The 19,511-nt window shown below is 41.4% G+C and overlaps 1 protein-coding gene across 1 annotated transcript in view; it reads right to left on the bottom strand.

The window, feature by feature from the left end:
• Window positions 1-10,276: 10,276 nt before the first annotated feature.
• LOC129820879 (follistatin-related protein 4-like) overlaps window positions 10,277-19,511 on the bottom strand; it is a 217,591-nt gene continuing 208,356 nt past the window's right edge. Inside the window, exons 15-16 of the mRNA XM_055877954.1 lie at window positions 14,903-15,012; window positions 10,277-14,734 (exon numbers count right to left, since the gene is read on the bottom strand). Of these exons, the coding sequence (XP_055733929.1) occupies window positions 14,026-14,734; window positions 14,903-15,012 (819 nt within the window). The 3' untranslated portion in view covers window positions 10,277-14,025. The remainder of the gene's footprint in view (window positions 14,735-14,902; window positions 15,013-19,511) is intronic.

Here is a 19,511-nt window from a genome sequence, read left to right as displayed (position 1 = left end):
AGCTCCTGATGAACCAGGTCTTTTTACAGGACAGGTCATGACCTGTAGTCCCACAATACACACAGCTGTTGGTGTTCAGTCTGTGTACCTGTTCGGCAGGAGGCAATCTAGTTCTGCCAAGTTGCATAGGCTCCGGAGGATTGGTTGGTTGGGGAACTCGGGTAACCTTGGATTCTCTCGGCAATGTCGACACCGAGGACTTCCAGGATTCCTCGGAAGTCGAGTTGGGATCCATGGACGAGCGAGGGGGAGTGGAACAGACCTCTTCTCTCTTCTATGTTCCTGTAGTTGCCCATCGATCCGGATGGTCAAGGCGATGAGAGAGTCGAGATCGATGGGCAGCTCCCGGGCTGCGAGCTCGTCTTTCACCTCATCCGATAACCCGTGAAGGAATGTGTTGAGCAGGGCTCCCGGGTTCCAGGCACTCTCGGCGGCCAACGTGCAGAAATCGACCGCATAGTCTTCCACACTACGGGAGTCTTGACATAGCCGGAGTAGCTTCCGAGCAGCCTCTCTCTCTGACAACAGATAATTAAACACTTTCTTCACCACCGCCATAAACTCCTCTAGACTGAAACACACGGTGGCTTGTTGCTGCCACACCACTGTAGCCCAGGCGAGAGCCCTCCTGGGCATCAGTGTTATAAGTTACACTACCTTAGAGCAGTCTGAGGAAAAAGAAGAGGCCTGTAGGTCAAAGATGAGGCACTGGCCGAAAAATGCCTGACAGGTCTCTGAATCTCTAGCGAAGCATTCCGGAGGAGGTAAGCAGGGTTCTCGGGAAGCCGGGGTGGGTGGTGGGGATACGCTGCTGACAGTGGGGTTACTGAGAGGCTGGGAGGTTACAATAGTGGCTGGCTGTCTAATAGACAATTCGCGGACTTGCCCCAGCAATGTATTTTAAGCACGGTCGTGGCGTTCCGCCAAGGTCTGGAATCCTTCCATAAGACCTCGAAGTAACTCGTCATGTCTCCCAATGGTGGCTACTTGGGAGGAGACTGGGTTGCGGAGCTGGTCTGAGTCTGCTTGGTACTTATGGCTAGTTCGTACTATCACGACTCATGATAAGACCCAGATGCAGACAGTTCGAATCACAGATGTTTATTGTCCAAACGGGGGGCAGACAAAAGACAGGTCAAGGGCAGTCAGAGGTCCGTAATCCAGGGCAGAGTCAGTAAGGTACAGAACAGCAGTCAGGGTCATGGCAGGCAAAGGTCAGTAATCCAGGGCAGTGTCAGACAGGTACAGAACGGCAGGCAGGCTCAGGGTCAGGGCAGGCAGAGTGGTCAAAACTGGAAAATCTAGATAAAAAGGGCTAGAGAGAAACCGTACAGGAAAAACACGCTGGTAGGCTTTACGGGACAACTCGAACTGGCAACAGACAAACAGAAAACACAGGTATAAATGCACATGGGATAATGGGGAAAATGGACGACACCTGGAGGGGGGGTTGAGACAAGCACAAGACAGGTGAAACAGATCAGGGTGTGAGAATTTGACTTGGTGAAAAACAGTTTTTTGGACATAAGATGCTTACCACTTTTTCCATGTGGTTTCTTCCTTCACAGAAATGATGACCTCTTCCTAAATATTTAGTCAAATTGTGAATGTTGTGTATGGTTTCCTCGAAACAAGGGGTGACTCAACTAACCCTTTATCTCAACTTACCCCACTCTCCCCTACCGAGAGTACCGACTGAAAGGGAACTGCAAATTGCTGTACCTAGCCTGGGCGCCCTGTCTGTTTTTGCTTTAGAAAACAAATCTATTGTTCGTTGTCAGTCCATATAGTCACAAATGCTATAGATATGGTGACCAGGCTACACATGTATAGGAGTGATGATGTGTAGGAGTGATGGATACTGTGGTTTAGAGAGGCAACATAATGACCTACCCAATCAAAACTGTATGTGAAGATATGAGAGTGAGTGTAATTACATTTCAATCATAAATGAAGAGACTTGAAGTGATACCTCTCATTTGGAAAGAATTCTATGTACTCTACAGTGTGTCTTTGTACATTGTCAGAATTACATCACACCATAGCCTCATGTTCTCAAACAACTCATTATAATGAAGTATATTAAACATATTAATATGAAACTACTGTACAAAATCCCATTCAGACAAAAACATATTGAATATGGTCTGCATAACTATCCCTACCTACCAGTCACACATAATTGGAGCTTTGCCAAGCATCCACTACAAATCCAGTATTTTCACATATTTTCTTCACATCATCTCAAAGTTCTTATTGTGATGAAACATTTACTTCTTTTTCCCTGGGACCATCACAATCTCATTGCCAACTTTTCCCAGGAGAGCCTGGAAGACTGCATGATGGATCGAACAGTTCTATCCTGGTGATGTTTGGAATCCTGGGAGATGGTGGCGGGATGCGCCCCAAATGGAACCCTCTTTCCTTTATAGTGCACTACTTCGACCCTGCCCTTGTCAAATGTACTGCACTATATTGGGAATAGGGTGCTATTTGGGACGCTAGGGGTGTGAATAGGGTGGTAATTGGCCGTGTGATCAGATTCACATGCTCTGTGGTTTGAGTCGACACACTGATCCGGTCGGCTCTGCCTGGGAAGGGAATGAGTGTCCTGGGAAACCTGATGCTGACGGAGAGGATATTGACAGCGTCCCTCACAAGCACATTGGTATGAGTAATGGACATGGATCGGAGACCATGTTGAGCACCGAAGCCTATATATAACGTGAACTTCCACAGGAGTGAAGGCCATCTGCCAGCCAGCCACCTCAGCAGTGGTCTGAAACTATGAATGACAATGGCCTAGAGAGGGACAGGGACTGAGCTTCTGCAGAAGGGGTCATCAGGTAATTGACTAGTGGCGAAGAACCCGTGATTCATCAAGATTGTCACAGACTCAGAGTGTGAGTTAGACCATTACATTCGGGTGGTCTCTATTGAGTGAATGTGTGCATGCAATTTTTTTTTAAGACCTAATTTAAAAGGTAAAAATGTATTACCTTTAACATAGCATGAACACAACCAGTCATAATATTTTCATCAGATTGTCAAACAAATCACATCAAAAAGTAGGCTACCTGTACATGTTCGTCCACTCCAAGGTATTTCCAGCCTACAAATTGTATGTATACTCGCGTCACTTGATTAATGAGAATAGACATCTGCTACAAAACACCAGAAAGTGTGCCTAATAACATTCAGTGATTGCCATTGATTAGGCCTATATTAATTGATGTATCTTGCTGACAAATCTAAAAAAATTGTACCCTAAAAAGTTGGGACAGCTGAAATGGGGCTGAAACTGTCCCGGGAAAAACGGGATGGTCACCCTAACACACATAGTCAAGTTACTAGACTAGGCCACAATGTGTATTTCAATGAACTTCAAATAGGTCTACCGGTATTTGTATTTATTACAGATCCCCATTACTTGGATCCCCAGCTACTTTTCCTGGGGTCCACCAAAATGAACCCTCCTGTTGTGTTCGTTTCATGTTAATTAATTCTGTGTTCCCGGTCCAAAATGATCGCCCCATTATAGCTGACTCTAAATCCATAATAATACATATATTATCACCTAATGTTGTGTTAGACCTTTTAATCAAATTAAGTTCCTGTGAACGTTACAAGTTTTGAACTTTTATCTGATATTCATTGACTTGAGCTCATACAACTCCTTTTTGAGTAAAAAAAGCATATGGATTATATGTATGGATTATTTTGACAATAACAAATACTAAGATGAAACATATTATGATATTTATCACAAACTTACTTTGTGTTAAAGTTTATCAAGGACTCTCTCCTCCTCACCAGTGTCATAATCAAAGATACAGTCGAAGTCGGAAGTTTACATACACCTTACATACACCTTAGCCAAATACATTTAAACTCAGTTTTAAACAATTTAAACATTTAATCCTAGTGAAAATTCCCTGTTTTAGGTCAGTTAGGATCACCACTTTATTTTAAGAATGTGAAATGTCAGAATAATAGTAGAGAGTATACTTTATTTCACCTTTTTATTCCTTTCATCACATTCCCAGTGGGTCAGAAGTTTACATGCACTCAATTAGTATTTGGTAGCGTTGCCTTTAAATTGTTTAACTTGGGTCAAACATTTTGGGACCCTCCCGCAACAAAGCACCCCCACAACATGATGCTGCCACCCCCGTGCTTCACTGTTGGGATGGTGGTCTTTGGCTTGCAAGCATCCCCCTTTTTCCTCCAAACACAACAATGGTCATTATGGCCAAACAGTTCTATTTTTGTTTCATCAGACCAGAGGACATTCTCCAAAAAGTACGATCTTTGTCCCCATGTGCAGTTGCAAACCGTAGTCTGGCTTTTTATGGCGTTTATGAAGCAGTGGCTTCTTCCTTGTTGAACGGACTTTCAGATTATGTCGATATATGATTTGTTTTACTGTGCATATAGATACTTTTGTACCTGCTTCCTCCAGCATCTTCACAAGGTCCTTTGCTGCTGTTCTGGGATTGATTTGCACTTTTCGCACCAAAGTACTTTCATCTCTAGGAGACAGAATGCGTCTCCTTCCTGAGCGGTATGACAGCTGCATGGTCCCATGGTGTTTATACTTGCGTACTGTTGTTTGTACAGATGAACGTGGTACCTTCAGACATTTGGAAATTCCTCCCAAGGATGAACCAGACTTGTGGAGGTCTATAATTATTTTTCCGAGGTATTGGCTGATTTCTTTTGATTTTCCCATGATGTCAAGCAAAGAGGCACTGAGTTTGAAGGTTGGCCTTGAAATACATCCACAGGTACACCTCCAATTGACTCAAATGATGTCAATTAGCCTATCAAAAGCTTCTAAAGCCATGACATCATTTTTGGGAATTTTCCAAGTTGTTTAAAGGCACAGTCAACATAGTGTATGTAAACTTCTGACCCACTGGAATTGTGATACAGTGAATTCGAAGTGAAATAATTTGTCTGTGAACAATTGTTGGAACATTTACTTGTGTCATGCACAAAGTAGATTTCCTAACTGACTTGCCAAAACTATAGTTTGTTAACAAGAAATTTGTGGAGTGGTTGAAAAACGAGTTTTAATGACTCCAACCTAAGTGTATGTAAACTTCCGACTTTACCTGTATGATCAAGAGCCTCACATACAGTATATCATTTGGTCATTGTGCTGCCACAGAATGAATTGTGAGCAAGGCCTCCAAAAAGCTTTATATATGAGGGAAAGATTATATTGGGAAAAGGTTCCCATGGGGGTTGCCATGGAAGCCAAGAAGGGGAGTGAGTTGTGTGTGTAGGTACTCAAACACACATGCATGTGGGGGTCTGGAGAGGAAGTCTGTCCATCTGGTGAATGGGCATGTGCTTGAACTCAAATTTAGACACTAATTGTAGTCTCATCCATTAATTTCTAATGACCGATCATTTTTGACCAGGAACACGACTGGTGTACAAAAGTTAAATAAAACACCCAAAATATAATGAAAATCATCAAAATGTATTTTGTGCGTTCAGATGCCGTGTGTGGACAAAATCATGGAACTTTATGACATCAGATTAAATGAACTACATTTTTCAGACAGAAAACTTGTAAATCGGTCCAATTCGACCGGAACACAGCAGGAGGGTTAAGGCAGTTTATACAATTGTAAAAACATTACAATACATTGAGACTGTCTGCCCTAAGGCCCCTACTCCACCACTACCACATATATACAGTACAAACTCCATGTGTACGTGTGTGTATAGTGCGTATGCTGTTGTGTGTGTGTATGCGCCGATGTTTGTGTTGCTTCAGTCCCCACTGTTCCTGTTTTTTTAATCTGTTTTTAAATCAGATTTTACTGCTTGCATGAGTTACTTGATGTGGAATAGAGTTCCATGTAGTCATGGCTCTATTTAGAATTGTGCACCTTCCATAGTCTGTTCTGGACTTGGGGACTGTGAAGAGACTTCTTGAGGCATGTCTTGTGGGGTATGCATGAGTGTTCGAGCTGTGCACCAGTAGTTCAAACAGACAGCTCGGTTGCATTCAACATGTCAATACCTCTCATAAATACAAGCAGTGATGAAGTCAATCTCTCCTCCACTTTGAGCTAGGAGAGATTGACATGCATATTATTTATGTTAGCTCTCTGTGTACATCCAAGGGCCAGCCGTGCCTTGCCTTTGACTTTGACAGTTTACAATCCAGGGTAACTCCAAGCAGTTTAATCACCTCAACTTGCTCAATTTCCACATTATTTATTACAAGATTTAGTTGAGGTTTAGGGTTTAGTGAATGATTTGTCCCAAATACAATGATTTTAGTTTTAGAAATATTTAGGACTAACTTATTCCTTGCCACCCACTCTGAAACTAACTGCAACTCTTTGTTAAGTGTTGCAGTCATTTCAGTCGCTGTAGTAGCTGACATGTATGGCGTTGAGTCATCCGCATACATAGACACTCTGGCTTTCCTCAAAGCCAGTGGCAATTCATCAGTAAAGATTGAAAAAGGTAATGGGCCTAGACAGGTGCCTTGGGGAATTCCTGATTCTATCTGGATTATATTGGCGAGGCTTCCATTAAAGAACACCTTCTGTGTTCTCTTAGACAGGTATCTCTTTGTCCACAATATAGCAGGGGGTGTAAAGCCATAACACATACGTTTTGCCAGCAACAGACTATGATCGATAATGTCAAAGGCCGCACTGAAGTCTAACAAAACAGCCTCCGCAATCTTTTTATCATCAATTTCTCTCAGCCAATCATCAGTCATCTGTGTAAGTGCTGTGTTTGTTGAATGTCCTTCTCTAAAAGCATGCTGAAAGTTTGTTGTCCATTTGTTTACTGTAAAATAGCATTGTATCTGGTTAAACACAATTTTTTCCAAAAGTTTACTTATGGTTGGTAACAGGCTGATTGGTTGGCTATATGAGCCAGGGAAGGGGGCTTTACTATTCTTAGCAGAATGACTTTTGCTTGCCTCCAATCCTGAGGGCACACACTTTCTAGTAGACTTAAATTGAAGATGTGGCAAATAGGAGTGGCAATATTGTCCTCTATTATCCTCAGTAATTTTCCATCCAAGTTGTCAGACCCCTGTGGCTTGTCATTGTTGATAGACAGGTTCTTCGCCGGTAGCCAGTGATGTAGTGGAAAACATAGGTGGGTATACTCTGATTGCTGGTCACTGTGAAAAAGTAACGCTCATTAAACTTTCAATACATTTTTCAGAAAAGGGTGGGTAAACCCAGAACAGGTAGCTTACATTCAATATAATACATGAGATGAATCAAAACATGTTTAACACGAGTTATCCATAATTTATGAGTTAATGTTTGGAGTCTTCACAGATCGTGTGACATAAAACACTACCTTTCCTTACGTTAATGACATTTATGACATGTTTGTAATTATTAAGCATTTAACATTTGTGTAATTCAATTGTTAAATGCTTAATAATGACAAAAAACACATTGAACTTAACCCTGTACGAATCATGGATCTTGGAGATCTTGAAATTCACTGTCAGTGTAACTATACCTACGTAACGTTTCACTATGTTTTGCCGTGAAAACAGTTCTCATGGGCACACAAATCCAAATAATGTAGGCATATTACATTGCGAAATCGAATGCGTCTAATCGAAAGGGTCAACTATAGGCCTACTGTCAATAACGTACTTGTGGGATGGATGGGATGTGCATTGGTGTCTAGCTGTAGGCTAGTTGTCTAGTGATATTGTCGACCATCATCAGCTGATCCAGGAAAGAAGACAAGCATTGATAGAAAATCATAACGCAAAATTAATGGTCTACTACTTCGCGCCACAGACGACACGGAGAACACCAGCGCACCTGGAAAAACAAAGCAATGAGTACTCTAATTAGCTGACTGACAAAAGGAAACAATGACAAATCAACGGATAAACATAATGCATTGGAATAAAGGCATGGACTATTTCCATCAAGGATTCATGGCAAACAACTGGCGAAAATGAGGAAGTACAAAGGGAAATGCACGAGTAAAGGAGCTCAGCTTTGGTCAAAATGTTTCACTACTGAGTGGACTGCTCAGCCACATAGAAATACATGGTTTACATCATGATAGAGCAACCTGGTCTCAGAGCATTTCATACTATTCTGTATGTACATCTGAGATACTCCATTAGTATGATATGTTTTTTATGGTATGTATTCATTTGTGGATGTCCATTACCCATTTTGTATGATATGTTACGAATTACAATTATAAGCTAGCTACAAAGTATGTTGACACTTGCTCGTTGAACAGCTCATTCCAAAATCATGGGCATTAATATGGAGTTGGTCCACCATATTTGCTGCTATAACAGCCAAGGACAGTAAGGATTTCCACTAGGGGTTAGAACATTGCTGCGGGGACTTGCTTCCATTCAGCCACAAGAGCATTAGTGAGGTTGGGCGTTTAGGCCTGGATCGCAGTCGGCGTTCCAAATAATCCCAAAGCTGCTCGATGGGGTTGAGGTCAGGGCACTGTGCAGGCCAGTCAAGTTCTTCCTCACCCATCTCAACAAACCATTTCTGTATGGACCTCACTTTGTGCATGGGGGCATTATCATGCTGAAACAGGAAAGGGCTTTCCCCAAACTGTTGCCACAAAGTTGGACGCAGAGAATCGTCTAGAATGTTATTGTATGCTTTAGTGTTAAGATTTCCCTTCACTGGAATTAAGGGGCCTAGCCCGAACCATGAAAAACAGCCCAGACCAGTATTCCTCCTCCACCAAACTTTACAGTTGGCACTTTGCATTGGGGCAGATAGCGTTCTCCTGGCATCCGCCAAACCTAGATTACTCCGTCGGACTGCCAGTTGGTGAATCGTGATTCATTGCTGCAGAGAACGTGTTTCCTCTGCTCCAGAGTCCAATGGCGGGGAGCTTTACACCACTCCAGCCAACACATATCATTGCGCATGGTAATCTTAGGCTTGTGTGCGGCTGCTCGGCCATGGACACCCATTTCATGAAGCTCCCGATGAAGAATTTGTGTGCTGATGTTGCTTCCAGAGGTAGTTTGGAACTCGGTAGTGAGTGTTGCAACCGAGGACATACAATTTTTATGCACTTCAGCACTCGGTGGTCCAGTTCTGTGAGCTTGGTGGCCTACCACTTCGCGGCTGAGCCGTTGTTGCTCCTAGATGTTTCCACTTCACAATAACAGCACTTACAGTTGACCAGGGCAACTCTAGCAGGGCAGACATTTGACGTACTGACTTGTTGGAAAAGTGGCATCCTATGACGGTGCCACGCTGAAAGTCACTGAGCTTTTCAGTAAGGCCATTCTACTGCCAATGTTTGTCTATGGAGATTGTGTGTCTGTTTGCTCGATTTTATACACCTGTCAGAAATGGGTGTGGCTGAAATAGCCGAATCCACTCATTTGAAGGGGTGTTCACATACTTTTGTATATATAGTGTATGTTCCGAATTTGCAAAACATAGAATATCTTTCAAATCGGCAAAACGTACAATATGTTACAAATTTGCAAAACATATATGTTAAGAATTCTAGCTAGGTGGCTAACGTTAACTAGCTCGTTAATGTTAGCTAGGCTAGGGGTTAGGGTGAAGGTTAGAGCTAAGTTTAGGAGTTAGGTTAAACTGTAAAGGTTAGAGGAAGGGTTAGCTAAAAGGGTTACGGTTTAGGTGAAGGGTTAACTAAAAGGGTTAAGGTTAGGTGAAGGGTTAACTAACATGCTAAGTAGTTGCAAGTAGTTGAAAAGTTACTAGTTAGCTTAATTGCTAAAGATTCAAACTCGCAACCTTTGGGTTTCTAGACGTTTGCGTTATACACCCACCCATCCACTCAGAGCAACCAATTTTCGTTTTTGCATTAAATAACCATCAGTTTTATACAACCATACTAAACGGAACATATCATCCTATAGTGACCACCTAAAGTTGGAGTTTTGTTGCATTTAGGGGAGCTGAGCCCCCCTGGCCCCCCCGTAATTCACACCTTGCACAGACTCCTTGTCGTCCATGCAATTTAAAGGCAAAGTGATGTGGGATTGTGGAATCAGTTTACCTTTGGTCAACCATGTTTCATATTCTAATTTTTACTTCAGAGGCAATGCATGTTCACAACAGAAACAATCTTCGCGTGCTCTCTTTTGTCCTCTGTTTTGGCATCCATAGATTGGGTGATGAAATAAATAGCATCTAATGAAAATTTGGTTCCATTCTCATTATTTGCCAATTCTGTAGCATGTTCCTAAAAAATGGAATGGTTAGAAGAAAATACGCTTCTTAGTAAATACTCCATTTTATATTTTATTGTAAAACTGGGGGGAAAGAAAAATTACATCCCAGGCAACACAATACAATATACAGTACAGTATGTCATATCCTTACAGTCAATGCTAATTAAAATACATCACTGGTGAGCTGGGTCTTGTCTGTGGGTAGATAATATGAGGTATAGATACTGGTTCCATACATTTCAGTTCAGATGAAGCAACTCAAAAATATATAAAAAAAATCTCAGAATATTTTAATATATTATTGTACAGAGGAAATTTAGGTGGGGAAAAAAGCATAGGAGTCATTAAAGGGAGACTCCACTCAAAAAACGATATTTTGGTATTTTTTTTCATTAATGCACTGTTGATACAGTCCCAAAATGTTTTGCATGTCAGCAGTCAAGTTTTCAAGACAAAGGATTTTCAAGAAGCAAAGTGTCACGTGCCACATCATCATGATGTTTCAAAACGCATCACCAAGTGGACAAATTCAAAGAAAATACTAAAATATAGTTTGAGTGGAGTTTCCCTTTAACAATTGGAGGAGAAGTAATACATGTATACACCCAGACTGTTTTAACATCTTAGGAAAAATCTACTCACAAAACACATACATCATACAACAGTTATTGCCTTAACAATGAGAATGTGTTGCATAGAGATAAACCAGCACGGATACAGCTACAAGCCTTTAAGGTTGCCTAGGTTGACAAAGATCTTAGAACAGCACACATTTATCCTCTAATTTAGGCCTCTTGTGTTGTTGATATTTATAAAACATTTGACATATCTGCTGATTTGAATACTCTTAGTTGAGCCTATATGAATTCATATCTGACAACTACGTGGTTTTTAGTGCTTAAAGAACTGCGTAGCTCTGTTAACAATGTGAGATTTAGAGGCAGGCGTATCTTGCCGTTACTTAGCCAGTTACTGAGGGATGGTAACTCAAGCCCCGTTTATACCTGGTGCTAACATGAATTCCTTTGTCCTGGTCACATTCTGATTGAGCCCACAGTTTTAGGCAGCAGTAGACGATTAGAAGATGCTTTGTGATCTGATTGTTATCAGATCTTATAAATGTAAACGGACAAGATAAGGACAAGATCAGGACAAGATCAGAACGAAGGATGCATGTTAGAGCCAAGTATAAACAGTGATAAAAATGTATGTTTCAGCCACATATCAGCACAATGCTAATATATTGTTAGTGTTTAGTCAATGTCACTATACAATATAGTTTTGTCCTAATAGTAAAGAATGTCTGCTGACTGGATGGGTTTTTTCTCAGTCATAATACTGTCGCTCTAGTTAACAAGAAGTCCCCCGTTGAGACTGGTCATTGTCTCTGCTGAAGAAGAGCTAGTATGTTGTCCTGGGGCAACTCAAAACCCATTACCACTGGACAGATCCTGACTCAACTCAACAGAAAAAACATAAAGTGCTGCTGTGTTCGCCATTGGCGGGTCTGGGCCACTCTTCTGAGCATTACAAATGGTACTCCTCATTTAGAAACGACTCTTGCCTGGTTTCAGACAGAAAGCTACACTGGATCGATTGGGCTTTGGATGGAAGAAGAGTATTGTAAAGAGAGTCAGATGTGACAAAGGGATCTCTGCAATGTTTTCAGACCTGTGCTGTCCAGGTGTCAGGATGACATACTGTATGAGAAACTGCTGCACGAAAGAGCCAAATCCAGAAGCCCAGATATCAACAGACTCGTAACAATTTGATGTCACTGTAGCTCTAACAACTTGATGTAATGAACGTTGAAATACATATACAGCATCAGTTTGGGGTTATACACCATAGTTTGTCCTCACATTAGCAACAAACATTTGTGTTTTGGTGAAATTTGTCCCTGAATATTCACATATTTTATGTTCAAAGTAATTTATAATGTGACACAGCTGCACGTTTTTTTTTTTGGTCATTTTATTAGATTATTTTACAAACCATTTCCCTCATAAACAAGAACACACCAAAAGCATAAAGAAAACTGGACTCGTTTGAATGTGTTCTAAACAAGAACAATTTATATCTACAACAGTGTCTCTAATGTCAATATCATACCAAGAGGTTCAGGTTTGCAGCCATGGTCTTGGTTAGAGGCCAGGTATGTAATATACGTGACATTTTCACCAGCAACTGTACTGTTTGTGATCCCGTGTACTTGAAGGCCGGGATTCAATCAGAGGCGCATCGATGATAAGCACATTGCACTAGTTGTAATGTACCTTTTAAAAGGCAATTTTCCTGACGATTGTGGATATTGCATTCGCTGTAAATGCTGCAGAAATTACCTTGTCGATAATGCACCTTTTGATTGAATCCCAGCCGAAATGCTCTTAAACAATATTAGTGAGATGAGCCTCAACTCTCAGTACATGCATATGGAACACTCAGTTGTGATGATGCCTTTGGTGGTGACTCGTATGAATTATTCTGAAGTTACTCTGTAATGGTGGCAAAATAAGTACTTTGGTCTGGGCGCCTGATGCTTTTTGATGGCAATTACTGAAATGTTTTTTTTTCCATGACCGCAAAATAATTGGGCTTCAAATTGGGCTTTTTGAATATATATTACACATCTCTGCCTCACTCCTGGAATACACACATATTTCTCTCTCAATACAACAGTGTTCTAAGAAATGTCATCAAGCCTTTGCTTCTGTGTCAGATTGAGCAAAGGCAGTAACCGTAGCAACACATATCTAAATCGCAAACATAAGCAACACATCTGTTAATCTTGGTTTGTGTCTTTTTTTTAAACAGTCGAGTTTTGCTATCACTTGCTCGTCACATACAGTACTAGCCAACATTAGGGTTACGGGCACAGCTACTCCTTATGAGGGAAAGCTGTACTTCAGTTGTGGAGCAGTTGAAGAATGGAAACTAAGCTATAGGGAAACTGGATACACAGGACTTACAATACCTCCATGCTGATGAACAAGACCCTTACAATGCTAGACTTAGTGGACAGAGGACTAAGAGGTCACTGGATCAAAACTGGAAGTAGGCTTACTGTGTGAGAGAGGGTGGGGGACATACTATACCATATATATTCTTTGTACAATAACATGTTATCCACTGATGGGTTTTCTACTGTATGCTATTGGATACTGTTCTTAGCTAAGGGATGGGAAAGTATTCTCTTTGGAAAGTAACAGGTCATGACTAATACGGTACAACATGTTTCAAGCCAACCTGTATGTTGTTGGTCAGCATGAGAGCTTTTACAGAAAGCGTACAATAACATGGACAAGGACAAAGGCGAGTAACAGGGTGCTGTGGTTTTGAAAAGGACCGCAAACACATGTATACACTAGAGGCAGACAGACGTCTTGTTGGGACTATTTGCAGTACTGGTGAACGACAAACATCTCGAAACCAAAAAGCTTTAGTCTAAAAAAAGTGAGCGTTGTGCATAGTTAAATTTTCAAAATGTCATCATTATATCCCTCCTGTTATCTGCAGTGTTACAAGGAAGTGCAATGTACAACTCCTCTAAGTTAAGTACACATAGATCACAGTTGCACTAAAGGAACTCACCACCCACCTTCTCCCCGTAAAAATACCATAATATGATTTTCTAAATATTTTTTTCAATTACTATTTTTTGTGTACTTTTGTTACAATAACCCAGGCGTGTGTTCCTCCCGCTCAGTCCCATGGTTGAGTCCACTTATGTCCATATATATCTTAATTAAGTGTTTTGGCCTGATCTCTCCCTCTCTTTCTCTCCCTCTCCCCTTCTTCCCACTCTCTCATACCTCTCCCACCCACACCACTGTGTTCCCTCTCTTGATGTCTGACACCTCACAGTGGGGCGTGTTCAGTTTGCCGTTCACCACAAAGAGGGATTCCGCTGAGGGAGTGACCAAGTACTGGCCAAACAGTCCGCTGGACACCACCACCCTGTTGGGCCCCCCCCAGGGCCAGGTGTGGTGTGACAGGGGCTCCTTGAGGCTTCTGAGGACCTCAGTGTGCCCTGTCGCCAGGTCAGAGAAGAACAGGTCTGTGCCTGAGCCAGAGGCAGCTACCACAGTGTACTGGTTGGACTTAGTGAAGGAGGGCTGGAAGATCAGGTCGGACACAAGGAGAGAGGTGTCCAGCTCCCGGCTCAGACCCAGCACCCCCTGGAAGGACACTGTTTGAACTCTGACCTTGCCGCGCTGCTGGTCAGGGGTGATGATGTAGCGGCCGTCCGGGGACACATAGGGTTGGCCCGTGATGTTGAGGTTGGGCCCAATGACAGTGTCGGTGACACTGTCGATGAGGAGCTGTGGCTGGGCTGACGAGGGGTCCCTGCTCTGAGACTGGCACTGAATGAAGTAAAGGCCACTCAGGTGTGTGTAGGCCATGCTGATGGGCACACAGCTGTAGTTCTTCAGGCTGATGGTTTTGACTCGGTGGAAGGTCTCCAAGTCAATCTTATGCACTGCAGGTTCAGATTTGAGGAAGACGAAGCCAAACCTAAGACGACAAAGTTCAAGGGTAAGGTTAATGGTCTTTTTTGAGTGATTACGGTGTGGTTAGGATTCTCATTAAATTATAATTTGCTCTTTTTTCCTCCATTTGAGAGAGATCGCAAAGATGAGGTGGTGAGGTCTCCAGTGTTAAAGGTTAATGGGCCTTCTGTACCTGACGTGTGTGATAATGAGGTTGGTTGGGGGGATGAAGAAGTCATCAACCCTCTGGAAGGGGGTGCGGATGGTGTGGTGCACCTCTCCAACACTGGCCTGGGGAATCACCTAGAACAGAGTAGTCAAAGGAGAACATGAGAACAGGAAATATACAAGTACAAGTGTCACCTATCTGGCAAGAGAACATAAAAAGAAAGCATGGGTTTGAGCGTTTACTTAAACATTACAGCGAAACACTTCGAAGGCAATGTTGCCATATACTCTGAGCTCCAAAAGTACTGGGAAAGTGACAGACTGTCAACTTTAATTTGAAGGTATTTTCATCCATATCGGGTGAACCATTTAGAAATGACAGTTATTTTTGTACATAGTCCCCCCATTTTAGGGGACCAAAGGTATTTGGACAGATACACTTATACAGGACCAGTCAAAGGTTTAGACACACCTACTCCTTCCAGGGTTGTTATTTATTTTCTACATTTTTTTAATAATAGTGAAGACATCAACAATATGAAATAACACATACAGTTGAAGTCGGAAGTTTACATACACCTTAGCCAAATACATTTAAACTCAGTTTTTCACAATTCCTGACATTTAATCCTAGTAAAAATTCACTTTTTTAGGTCAGTTAAAGATCACTGTATTTTAAGAATGTGAAATGTCAGAATAATGGTAAAGATAATTATTTATTTCAGCTTTTATTTCTTCCATCACATTCCCAGTGGGTCAGAAGTTTACATACACTCAATTAGTATTTGGTAGCATTGCATTTAAATTGTTTAACTTGGGTAAAATGTTTTTGGTAGCCTTCCACAAGCTTCCCACAATAAGTTGGGTGAATTTTGGCCTATTCCTCCTGACAGAGCTGGTGTAACTGAGTCAGGTTTGTAAGCCACTTGCTCGCACACGCTTTTTCAGTTCTGCCCACAAATGTTCTATAGGTTTGAGGTCAGGGCTTAGTGATGGCCACTCCAAGACCGTGATTTTGTTGTCCTTAAGCCATGTTGCCACAACTTTGGAAGTATGCTTGAGGTCATTGTCCATTTGGAAGACCCATTTTTGACCAAGCTTTAACTTCCTGACTGATGTCTTGAGATGTTGCTTCACCATATCCACATAATTTTCCTACCTCATGATGCCATCTATTTTGTGAAGTGCACCAGTCCCTCCTGCAGCAAATCACCCCCACAACATGATGCTGCCACCCCGTGCTTCACGGTTGGGATGGTGTTCTTCGGCAAGCAAGCCCCCCCCTTTTCCTCCAAACATAACGATGGTCATTATGGCCAAACAGTTCTATTTTTGTTTCATCAGACCAGAGGACATTTCTCCAAAAAGTATGATCTTTGTCCCCATGTGCAGTTGCAAACCATAGTCTGGCTTTTTATGGCGGTTTTGGAGCAGTGGCTTCTTCCTTGCTGAGCGGCCTTTCAGATTATGTCGATATAGGACTCGTTTTACTGTGGATAAAGATACTTTTGTACCTATTTACACCTGCATCTCTACAACGTCCTTTGCTGTTGTTCTGGGATTGATTTGCACTTTTCGCACCAAAGTACGTTCATCTCTAGGAGACAGAATGCGTCTCCTTCCTGAGCGGTATGACGGCTGCATGGTCCCATGGTGTTTATACTTGCGTATTATTGTTGGTACAGAAGAACGTGGTACCTGCAGGCGTTTGAGAATTGCTCCCAAGGATGAACCAGACTTGTGGAGGTCTACATTTTATTTTCTGAGGTCTTGGCTGTTTTATTTAAATTTTCCCATGATGTCAAGCAAAGAGGCACTGAGTTTGAAGGTAGGCCTTGAAATACAGCCACAGGTGCACCTCCAATTGAATCAAATGATGTCAGCCTATCAGAAGCTTCTAAAGCCATGACATAATAAGCTGTTTGAAGGCACAGTCAACATAGCGTATGTAAACTTCTGACCCATTGGAATTGTGATACAGTGAATTATAAGTGAAAAAAATCTCTGGAAACATTTGTTGGAAACATTACTTGTGTCATGCACAAAGTAGATGTCCTAACCAACAGGAAATTTGTGGAGTGGTTGAAAAACAAGTTTTAATGACGCCAACCTAAGTGTAATTAAACTTCCGACTTCAACTGTATGAAATCATGTAGTAACCAAAAAAGTGTTAAACAAATCAAAATATATTTTATATTTGTGATTCTTCAAAGTAGCCACCCTTTTCCTTGATGACAGCTTTGCACACTCTTGGCATTCTCTCAACCAGCTTCATGAGGTAGTCACCTGGAATGCATTTCAATTAACAGGTATGCTTTGTTAAAAGTACATTTTTGGAAATTCTTTCCTTAATGCATTTCAGCCAATCAGTTATGTTGTGACAAGGTAGGGGTGCTATACAGACAATAGCCCTATTTGGTACAAGACCAAGTCAATATTATGGCCAGAACAGCTCAAATAAGCAACGAGAAATGACAGTACATCATTACCTTAAGACATGAAGGTCAGTCAATGCGGAACATTTCAAGATCTTTGAAAGTTTCTTGAAGTGCAGTCGCAAAAACCATCAAGCGCTACCACAAAACTGGTACTCATGAGGAACGCCACAGAAAACAAATACCCAGTGTTACCGCTGCTGCATAGGATAAGTTCATTAGAATTAACTGCACCTCAGATTGCAGCCCAAATAAATGCTTTTCAGAGTTCCAGTAACAGACACATCTCAACATCAACTGTTCAAAGGAGACTTCGTGAATCAGGCCTTCATGGTCGAATTGCTGCAAAGAAACCACTACTCAAGGACACCAATAAGAAGAAGAGACTTGCTTGGGCCAAGAAACACGAGCAATGGACATTAGACCGGTGGATATCTGTCTTTTGGTCTGATGAGTCCAAATTTGAGATATTTGGTTTCAACCGCTGTGTCTTTGTGAGACACAGAGTAGGTGAACAGATGATCTCAGCATGTGTGGTTCCCACCGTGAAGCATGGTGATGGTGTGGGGGTGCTTTGCTGGTGACACTGTCTGTGATTTATTTAGAATTTAAGGCACACTTAACCAGTATGGCTACCACAGCATTCTGCAGCTATACGCCATCCCATCTGGTTTGCGCTTAGTGGTACTATCATTAGTTTTTTTTTAACAGGACAATGACCCAAAACACACCTCCAGGCTGTGTAAGGGCTTTTTGACCAAGAATGAGAGTGACGGAGTGCGGAATCAGATACCTGGCCTCCACAATCACCCGACCTCAATCCAATTGAAATGGTTTGTGATGAGTTGGACGGCAGAGTGAAGGAAAAGCAGCCAACAAGTGCTCAGAATATGTGGGAACTCCTTCAAGGCTGTTGGAAAAGCATTCCCCATGAAGCTGGTTGAGAGAATGCCAAGAGTGTGCAAACTGTAATGAAGGCAAAGGGTGGCTACTTAGAAGAATCTGAAATCTAAAATATATTTTGATTTGTTTAACACTTTTTTCGTTATTACATGATTCAATTTATTATTTCATAGTGCTGATGTCTTCACTATTATTCTACAATGTAGAAAATAGTACAAATAAAATAAAACCCTTGAATTAGTAGGTGTGTCCAAACATTTGACTGGTACTGTAACATTATTAAAGTAGTCAAAAGTTTATTATTTGGTCCCATATGCCTAACACGCAATGATTACATCAAGCTTGTGACTCTGCAAACTTGTTGGATGCATTTGCTGTTTGCCCAATAGAAATGAATGGTAAACAATGTATTGTGTCGATGTGGAGTAAATTTAATTGTAACTAAGAGTATAATATTTTTCCAAACACTTCTACGTTAATGTGGATCCTATCATGATAACGGATATTCCTGAATGTTACGGATATTCCTGAAAGTTACAGACGTACAAATATCATACACCCCAAAAAATGCTAATCTCCCCTGTTATTGTAATGGTGAGAGGTTAGCATGTTTCGGGGTTATGAAATGTGTGCGTCTAACTTTCTCACTCATCGTTATTCACGATTCATTCAGGACTATCCGTCATCTTGGTAGCATCCACATGAATGTTCGAAGTGTTTAGAAACATAGTTCTATTCTTATTTACAACAAAAGGGAATCCAAATTGACACATTACATTTTTTGCCATTCATTTCTGTTGCTGCCTGAGCAGAGATGAGATATGATGATGACTAAGGAATGAAGAATTATAAAGTAGTCAAATAAAACTAAGTAATGTACACAACTGAATTTGTATTTTTACTTTATAATAATTTCCTATTTTCTATGTGGACCTGACAAAGACAATGGAATATTTTCAATGTTTCGGCAATTGAATGTTCACTATTTTTGGCGTTTGCATTAAAACACTCTAATCATTTTTAATGTCATTATTTAACGTTAAAAATCTCAAACAAAATTGAAAACCGTGATCATTTTTGAAATAATCCAACCGAAACCCGAACTGATCTCAAAAAGCACTATTCGCTAAGCAATAGCTTACAGTCTCCACTTTATCCTCATAGTCATTGTATCATTTCAAATCCAAGGCGCTGGAGTACGGAGCCAAAACAACATCAAATGTGTCAGTGTGTATTGGGCAGTATAGTTAAACGGATGATATATGGCCTCACCTCAAGACCTGATAGACGAAACGT

This window comes from Salvelinus fontinalis, chromosome 2 (genome assembly GCF_029448725.1).
Source record: "Salvelinus fontinalis isolate EN_2023a chromosome 2, ASM2944872v1, whole genome shotgun sequence".
In the NCBI taxonomy this organism is placed as follows: domain Eukaryota; kingdom Metazoa; phylum Chordata; class Actinopteri; order Salmoniformes; family Salmonidae; genus Salvelinus; species Salvelinus fontinalis.
The sequence above is the reverse complement of the archived record's forward strand: the minus strand, read 5'-3'. Positions and strand labels throughout refer to the sequence as shown.